Source organism: Pituophis catenifer, unplaced genomic scaffold (genome assembly GCF_029215685.1).
Source record: "Pituophis catenifer annectens isolate HBS135680 unplaced genomic scaffold, rPitCat1.0.hap2 SCAF_7, whole genome shotgun sequence".
Taxonomy (NCBI): Eukaryota; Metazoa; Chordata; class Lepidosauria; order Squamata; family Colubridae; genus Pituophis; species Pituophis catenifer.
In genome coordinates, this window is record NW_027256887.1 from 57,142,617 (window position 1) to 57,151,954 (window position 9,338).

Sequence of the window (9,338 nt, forward strand, 5' to 3'; positions counted from 1 at the left end):
ATATAAGTAGTCCCTTGGGAGTTGGGCGGCATAGAAATTCGATAAATTAAATTAAATTAAATTAAATTAGTCCTTGAGTCCAGTTCATTTAGTGACCATTCAAAGTTACGACATTGAAAAATGTGACTTATGACCATTTTTCAGTTATGACCTTTGTAGCATCCCCATGATGAAGTGATCAAAATTCAGATGCTTGGCAACTGACTCATATTTATGACCGTTTCTTTCTCCCAAGGTCTTGGGATCCCCTTTTGTGACCTTCTGACAAGGAAAATCAATGGGGAAGCCAGATTCACTTAACAACCAGGTTACTAACTTAAATGAATTGCAGTGATTCACTTAACTGAGGCAAGGAAAATCGTAAAATGGGACAAAACTCACTTAACAAATGTCTCACTTAACAACATAAATTTTGGGCTTAATTGTGGCCGTAAATCGAGGACTACCTGAATAAGGTTCAAGGTGATTTTTTTACTTACAAGATTCCCTGAAGGAACAGGGCAAGTATAATATGATGGTTTAACAATTTTAAAAAGCCCACATAAATTTTCACAGCTTCACCCAATATTCCTGACTTTTAGAAACAGGTTATACAAAAAATGTGCCCTGATTCACCTTCAAATGGGGATTCCTTATATATAACTAGCATGAGACAAAAATGTAGACAGTTAAATATTTATTAGTGTTAAATAGTTTCAGACACTTAAAATAAAGATTTATTCCAATTTTTCTAGCCAATATTCAATAGAGTATCATAAAAATTGATGTTATGTAACTTACACAAGATATGAAGTATATATAGTATGCAAACTTTCAGAATGATTGCACAGGAACACCATTTTTTTTCAAAAGATAATCTGTCAATCCTATTTACAGCATTGCATTTATTCACATAACCAATGAAGAAAACTTCGTCTGTTTCACTGTCTGCTCTTCAAGGTCTCAACCAGCCTGAAAAAAAATGAATTGTTTTGAAATTTAAAGATCAAACGTTTTAAAAATAAAGTAATAAATTCATCTTTATGTACTCTGGGTTTCTATAATATGCACTAGGACTGTTCAGAGATCCAAATTCAAAGAGGGAAAAGTGGTTTGGAATGTGCTTCAGCAGGTACTGTTGGCATCTCCTTAAATGAAATGTGGCTTCTTTTGTAAGTTTCTTTATAAACTCAATATGCTACTTCAAAGTTAGTCAGTCTCTCCTACTGTGATCATGAATTCAGATTACACTACTTCAAGGAACTGCTGATAGGTACTACATGAGCACTGCCAACCCCCATGTGCTCTTAATTAGCTTTTCCTTTTCCCTTTTCAGTCCTAATAAGTAATCTTCTAAGGGAGCCAGAACAACAGTACTTACCACTCCATAGCCTCATCAAGTCCAGTGCCTTTTGTTGCAGATGTTTTGAATATCTGCCATTTTCTGTCTTTTAGAGCTGGGAGTCCAAGTGCATTTGCCATTTCCGTAGGAGTCATGGCTTGTTCCATATCTTGTTTATTTGCAAATACCACTAAAATGGCTTTCTTTAATTCTTCTTCCTAAAAAAGCAGTCAAAAGATTATATTAGATTTTCAATACAAAATTATGCTTCCACCATGGAGCACTTAATCACAGGGCGACAAGAGACAGTTAAATAACGAGTGGGGCTGTCTAAATCCACAGGTTAGTCAATCTGGGTTAGATTTAGTAAAAGAATTAACATTTTCTTTTGATAGATAGCAACACTGGACTGTCTCTCCTTCGCTGTGTAATGCAGACTTCTACTGAAAGTTATCTGGGATTTGCAATTTGCCCAACATCTAAAAGACAAATTTCTTGCATTTTCACATTGAACAAAAAAAATTCTGGATCAATTTCATTTATTTTTTGGCCCCCAAAGAATTAAGGTAGCACCCAACTGAATCTCAAGTGACTTAACAAGCATCTAGACATTTATTTCAACACTGAATGACTTCCACAGAACTTCCTGAAGCCCATCATCTTATTTCTGCATGGAGAAAGTACTGTGTATGTAATCAGAAAAGAAATTTGTGAATACTAGCCTCTGTCAGGCAATGAAATCTTACCACCTGCTATTTAACAGAATGCTAGTACAGGTAGTCCTTGACTTATGACTACAATTAAGCCCAAAATTTTTGTTGCTAAATGAGACAGTTCTTGAGTTTTGCCCCATTTTATGTCTTTTCTTGCTACAGTTGTTAAGTGAATCACCGCAGTTGTTAAGTTAATAACCCAGTTGTTAAGTGAATCTGGCTTCTGCATTGACTGTACTTATCAGAAGGCCGCAAAAGCTGATCACATGACTCCAGTATACTGCAACCATCATAAATACGAATTGGTTGCCAAATATCTGAATTTTGATCACATGACATTGGGGATTGTACAACAGTAAAGTGTGAAAAACATTCATAAGTCACTTTTTGCAGTGCCATTGTAACTTCAATTGGTCACTAAGCGAATGGTTATAAGTCGAAGACTACCTGTACAGTAGTCCTGAAAGCCTATATAGAGCTTATTTGGTTGAAATAATCCAAGGTGTTTGAAGAGGAACTCATTGGAGTTCCTAGCTTCAAGTGTGATCAAGTCCACTAGCTTCAAGTGTGATTGGACAAAGACTTAGTTCCACCAAAATAAACTGGCATGCAACAGCATTTTCAGCAACAAAGGAAAGGGTATCTTATCAGCCCTGCTATGTCCATGATATGCAGTAATTTGCAGATTATAAAGCTTAAATTGACCTCTTATTCATCTCCCCTCCCACTCCCCTTAGAATCTATAGCTGTTGATGGGAGGAAATGATCCCTGCTAGCCTCAGAGAACAGAAAATCACATTACCAATATTTCTATTTTTTTCCTCTTATATGATTCATCAAGTGAATAATTTTATTACATTTATCTGCCCAAACTCCCAGTGACTCTGAGCAGTTTACAAAATGTTTAAAAACAAGAAACACAAAAACATAAAAATAGTACAAAATGAAAGAACAGATATGACAGGAAAAATAAACCCTGATGGGAACAAGGAAGAGGAAGTCAACTGTCCTCATCAAAGGTCTGGATTTAGGGCCATGCCTTCTGGGGCAGGTGGGGATTATTCAAGTCTTGGTGGAAATTGCATTCCCTCTTGACATGTACTTCCGGGGTTCCAAAAGAAGGCATTGTTTAATAGATGGAACTAGATCGCACCAACTCTGCCAAATTGAACTGGCTGGGAAAATACTACAGAAGAAGTTCCTCAAGTAAAAAGACCACTGTTATGCACAAACTAAAAGAACAGATGACAGGAAAAACAAACCCTGATGGGAACAAGGAAGAGGAAGTCAATTGTCCTCATCAAAGGTTTGGATTTAAGACCTTCTGGGCCCTTCAAAATACCAACAAGGTTGGGATTATTCAAGTCTCAGTAGAAACTGCATTCCCTCTTGACATACACTTCTGGGATTCCAAAAGAAGGCATTGTTTAATCGATGGAACTAGATCGCGCCAACTCTGCCAAATTGAACTGGTTCGGAAAATACTACAAAAGACAAGAAGTTCCTCAAGTAAACACACCTCTGTTATGTAGGTTGTTATAGGTAGCAACCAACACTTTAAATCACATCCAGAAGCAAACTGGCAACCAGTGCTACATGGGCATACTGAGGCATGTCCATCACTGCCTGCGCCACTGCATTCTGGACCAGCTGAAGCTTCTGTGTTGCCTTCAAGGGCACCTCCATATAGAGCACATTGCAGTAGTTAAGGCATGATGTGACCACGGCATGTAACTGAAGAACAACCAAATCTATGTGCAACTGGTGCACCAAATGAAGCAGAGCAAAGGTCTTCGCACAGCTACCACCTGTTCATTAAGCAGGAGCTGTGAGGACAGGAAGACTCCTAAACTCTGTACTACCATTGAATGGAGAAGTACCACACTATCAAAAGTCAAAGTTGGAATATTCCCAGATCTGGGTGGTCAAAACACTAACCGTCACTATATCTTGATGGGACTGAATGAGAGATGGTACCTCCCAATCCTAACTCAGACTGCAGGCCTTAGGACAGAATCTCAATAGCCTCAATTGGCTGGCCCAGAGTTGAAAGATATAATTGGGCATCATACTGTTGATAACGAATCACAGATTAGCAGATATTAATATATATAAATCCAAAGCCTTCAAAAGAATAAACCAATTAAGCTCATCTAAAGGGTGAACTAAAATGATGCCTGCATTAGTAACAAAAAAGCATTTTTACTTGAAAATGAAGAAACAGGAATAGCATCAGGGTAAGACACCTTTTCATAATTATGAGCCTAATTTTAAAAGCAGTATCCAGAGCCATTTTATTACTTCATACCTCCAACATGGCAACAAGCTCAGATTTTGAAATTCCAATTCTGTCTCTATCACAGCTGTCTACTACATAGATAACTGCATCAGTATTGGAATAGTAACATCGCCAATATGGTCTAGAAAACAAAACAAAAATGTAAATTGTATCAGAGAATTCATAGCTTTCAAGAGTGTTTCTTAGTAGTTGTAAAATCAAAGCTTTGTAAGTTTTGAGTTTTAAAACAAAGCTTATCTATTGATATCAAAGTCACAGATAGCCAAAAGCTTATAAAACGTTTCTCCCCAGTGTCCTTCATCTACAACTGAACAACTAGCACCTTCAGTTTCTTCAAAAGGTACTTGAAATTTCAGAATGTTCTTTAAATGTATTTTACAGCCTAAAAATATTTTTCTTAACTGTAATGGCAAACTGTAGAAACTGATACAACTATTCACTGCTTAATCTCTGTGTGAAAGCATAACCCAAAGAATTGTTTTCTGATATATAAAGACATTTTCTTGTAAACTGTGAAAATATCATAACACTCAGTGAAATATTTAGATTTGTTGTGGTTTCAGAACCGTTTTACCTGATGCTAGTCTGTCCTCCTAAGTCCCAGACTTGAAACTTTAGATTCTTGTAGGTGACTGTTTCAACATTAAAACCAATTGCTAAAAGAGAAAACAAAATTTAACTAGCACATTAAAAACAACTGATATCCAAATGTATTTGCAGTTTGAATATGGTAAATATTGCATGATTTTCTAATTTCCAAATAAATTCATTATTATTGAATAATATTCAGTACAGGTAATCCTTGATTTACAACCATTTGTTTACTGACCATTTGAAATTACCATGCATGGTCACATGGTGAAAATGTGGATGCTTGACAACTGGCATGTATTTATGATGGTTGCAGTGTCATGTTATCACCTTTTGTGAGCGTCTAACAAGCAGTCAATTGGGAAGCTAGATTCACTTAACATGTTGCTAACTTCACTTAACTGTGGCAAGAAAAGTCATAAACTGGGGCAAAACTCACAACTGTCTTGCTTAGCAACAGAAATGTTGCGCTCAGTTGTGGTTATAAGTCAAGGAATACCCATATTATTAAAAATATAGCCATAACACAATATGTCGTTGTTCACTGTATCTATATAACTCTTTCTAAAAGTGCCTTGGACTTTATTAGGAAAGGATGGACTGTGTGAAGAATTTTTAAGACATCTGCAGGATAAAATCACTTGTATCTGGGCAGGGCCTAACCAGGTGAGCAAACCACAACCACAACTATTAATTATCTTGAATGAAGTTGAACTTGTAAATCCTGAGGAAATAGATATGATTTGGGGGTTTCAACTCTGTAGTCTGTAGTCATGATTCACTGCCATTACTGGTTGATGAAAGCTTTTGAGGTGACAAGAAGCTGAACTAGGTAATTGTATCCTTATAGAGACTGCTGTCTCTCTGAAAGAGGCACTCTATACTCTGTCCTTAAGTAGTGAGGGTTATTGGTGGATAGGATTACCTCAGGTATGAATTTTATAAATTTTATTGATTTCAATATGATTTTTATATTGTTTCTAAACTTTTCTATTCTGTTGTTTTATATTGTTTTAATTTTTTGTAAGTCAAGATGCATATAAATGAGACCGGAGACTATAAATGAAAATAATAAATATTAAATAACCTACACCCTTCCCTATTTGGGCAGGATAGCTGAGAAGAGCTGTAGTTGCAGAACAGCCATCCAATTCTAGGCAGATTCCTTTTTTAGGTTATGTTGTCCCATACAGAATTTAGGGGTCCTTCTTGACTTATGATTCCTGCTCAATGAGCAGACAGCAACTGTGTCTAAGTGCTTTCATACATACAACTATTGTTTTCATACAATTGCTTGCTTATTCCCAACTATATCTTCTCATCTCATGATATTATAATGTAGGTTCTCTCCATATCCCTTCAGACGGGTAATGTCATCAGCAGATCTCATGAAAGAAACTCAATTCAAATATTGCTTTCTTTTTCTAAAATGGCATCCACTGAAAATTCAATGGTTCCTATCCTAGCGGTTTTTAGAAAGCCTTTCAAACTTGGCTGGAGGTTTTATGTTGTTGCCTGGTTTTGAAATATTTCATTAATGTAAATGTTTTGCAAAAACTGTATAAAATACTAGTACGTAACTATTGTTCCCAGAATTTACATATGAATGTACTATGATTTTTGTATTGTAATTTTATTATTGTTTAACCTGATCTATAGATATCTGAAATGTACATTATTCAGTCTTCATTGATTCCAATGGCATATAAATCCGACAAGGAAATAAATTCATTCTACAGCTGAAAAGCCAGTATTGGAAAATCCTGATTTCCTTATAGGAGGAAAAAATTACCCTATACATAGAGTATTTGTTCTGTTCAGATGTTAGTTAGTTAGTTAGTTAGTTATATTTCTATACCGCCTTTCTCCCATAGGACTCAAGGCGGTGTAAAGTCAAGAAAAATATAGATACACAAACATCATAAAATTGCTAATTAAAATTATTATTATAACATAGTTTGGCCCAATTAAATAGAACCTAAAATTAGATAACATAAAATTTCCTTTAGTAATATTTAGTAAATTAAATATTTACATTTTTGTGCAACCTATATGATAAAATGAAAGTGAAGTAGCCTTAAGATTTTAAGACACTTCAATTAATAGATGTATCAGAGATAAGAATATTGCATTAAATGCTATGAATCATATTTCATTTAAGGGAAAAAAACACTCACTAGGAATGGTAGTTACAACTTCACCAACTTGTAACCTGTATAGAATTGTGGTCTTTCCTGCTCCATCTAACCCCAAAATTAAAATTCTCATCTCCCGTGTACCAAACAAACTGGAAAAGATTGTTGAAAAAAAGCCACCTACAAAAAAGAAAGAAAGAAAAAGAAACAAGCATTATTAGAAATGTATTACAATATCAGACTGTTCCAAATTAATAATTTTTAAAGCTTTCCTGAGAAATACATTTTACTTCTAAGACATCTGCTTATGTTAACAATTTTTCTTTTTCCTGTCCTTTCTAATGTGTTTTTTTAAATAAATACACATATGCAATACAAAAGCAAGTCTTAGTAATCTTAAAAGTTGGAATTTCTGCATTATTACACATCGTTTTGTATTTTCGTGAATGCTATTTCCTAATTTCCAAACATCTTTCAATGAAAAATTTCACTTTTCAAATTAGTTTCATGATTTCACAGCTGCATGTTTTTTTTTTAAATTTTTCCAACCTAGTTAGGATTTCCTAATGTTGTCAGATCCAAGTACTAACCAGGTCTGATCCTGCTTGCTTCCAAGCTCAGAAAAGATCAAATAAGTACTGCTAAACTTTCTGAAACCCTGCTGAGGGAGATAACAGAAAAAACTGAAGTTTACATCATTTATTAAGACCAATTCTACACTCCCTAAACCAAGAGAAACAGGAAGAACTAATCTTGCAATTTTAAATTCCAAAGTTGTGGCAGGCACCCACTTACTAGTCTCTTCTTTGAAATGTCTTAGCATAGCACAAGGAAGAATTGGCTGAATTTCTCCAATTGCAAATCCAAGGATCCCCCAGGGTCCCGGAAGACCATCTTATAGGTCCACAACATCAAAATTATTTGCCAGATATTGAAAGTTTTATTAAAACCTTCAATATCTGACATTAAACATTAATGTCAGATGACATTAAAACAATGTCATTTTTCTCATTTTAAAATACAAGGCTTTTTTTATGAAAAATATTTGTTAACATCCAACAGGATTGATACTATTATTTTTACATGATTCAATAAATGTTTCACGAATGCATGTTTTTAACTTTGAATATGATAAATAACAACAAACATAGGCCATACAAACTAAACCTATTTTGGAGTCCTCCATAATTTTAAAAATTGGGAGGGGGGGTGTTCCTGAGGATAAAAAGTTGAAGAAACACTGTTCTAGAGGCAAGGAGTGGGGAATGGCTGTGGTGCCCCCTAATTTTCGTCCAAAAGTTTGTTTGCCATCCTCATCAGACAGCTGAAATTTATAGCTCAGTCGCATATGGATGTCCCCGCGGGTGGCCTATCCTTATGTCTTCAGGTAAAGCTTGTGAATGGGAAATTGGACATCACGAGCTTGGGCACGTTACCGTCTCCGAGCAGAGGAAATTTTATCTGCTACCCTCCGACGGTTCTGAGAGTAACGGGGTGATGAGGGGGAAGAGCGCGTGAGAACGAGGGAAGAGAAAAAGGGGGAGGGGAGCCGGTTCGAAGGCGTCAAAAGTTGGAATCTCCTCAGTGTTGTTGCGGTCTTAACTTTTCACGCTCCCTCGGAGGATCTGCGCAGTTTTCTCTCGCCTTTGACTCCGTGAAGGAAATTCTACCACACCGACCGAGACGCCGAGTTTTCCCTCCAGGAAACTCCCAGGCGAGCGAATTCAACCGCTCGATAGCCCCCCAAAAGAGCCCAGAACCACAAGGGCGCCTCGGAGGCCCGGAGTCTCACGCCATGAGGGAAAAACTCTTCACGGAACCTTCTCCGCCCGCCCCTCCCCCGCCCGCCAAAGCGCTCCATTTTCGGGCCGCCACCTCAGCCCTCGCTCAAGCCAAGCCCTGCTTTTCTCCCTTCCCTCACCCATGGCGGTAAAGGTTTCCCGGGCTGTTTGCCGCTCAGCTTCCCGGCAGTCCTCCTCCTCCTCCTCCTCCTCCTCTGCTGCTGCCGGCGGCGGCGTTCACCCGGAAGTCGGCGAGGAGCAGGTTCCACGTCGCCTCCTGCTTGCTTGAGTCGCTCCCGCGATGCGCACCAGCTGCTTAACATGATGACCAAACCAAGAACAGAATTTTCGACACGAACCGGCGTCGCCGCGACTGAGGACGAAGCGACGAATCTGCTCGGTCAAAAGCGGAGCGACAGAACCTCTCTCGGCTTCCCCATTGGAGGAATTTGGCTGGTGGGCGGCGATAGAGGCGGAGCTATTCGAGTTCCGGGACCA

At 37.5% G+C, this 9,338-nt stretch overlaps 1 protein-coding gene across 1 annotated transcript; it reads right to left on the reverse strand.

Moving 5' to 3' along the window:
* Positions 1-659: 659 nt before the first annotated feature.
* ARL1 (ARF like GTPase 1) lies at positions 660-9,164 on the reverse strand. The gene is made up of 6 exons (XM_070947937.1): positions 8,981-9,164; positions 7,102-7,239; positions 4,908-4,989; positions 4,343-4,454; positions 1,361-1,539; positions 660-951 (listed from the first exon to the last, which is right to left on the reverse strand). The coding sequence occupies exons 1-6, from the start codon at positions 8,982-8,984 to the stop codon at positions 921-923; spliced, it is 546 nt and encodes a 181-aa protein (XP_070804038.1). The 5' UTR covers positions 8,985-9,164; the 3' UTR covers positions 660-920.
* Positions 9,165-9,338: the final 174 nt, after the last annotated feature.

What these genes read in the sequence shown, in the direction of transcription:
- ARL1 (XM_070947937.1), bottom strand. An exon ending in GGAGGACAGACTAGCATCAG is followed by an intron (nt 4,455 to 4,907) that starts GTAAAACGGTTC and finishes TTTGTTTTCTAG; the next exon opens with ACCATATTGGCGATGTTACT. An exon ending in AGCTTGTTGCCATGTTGGAG is followed by an intron (nt 1,540 to 4,342) that starts GTATGAAGTAAT and finishes CTGCTTTTTTAG; the next exon opens with GAAGAAGAATTAAAGAAAGC.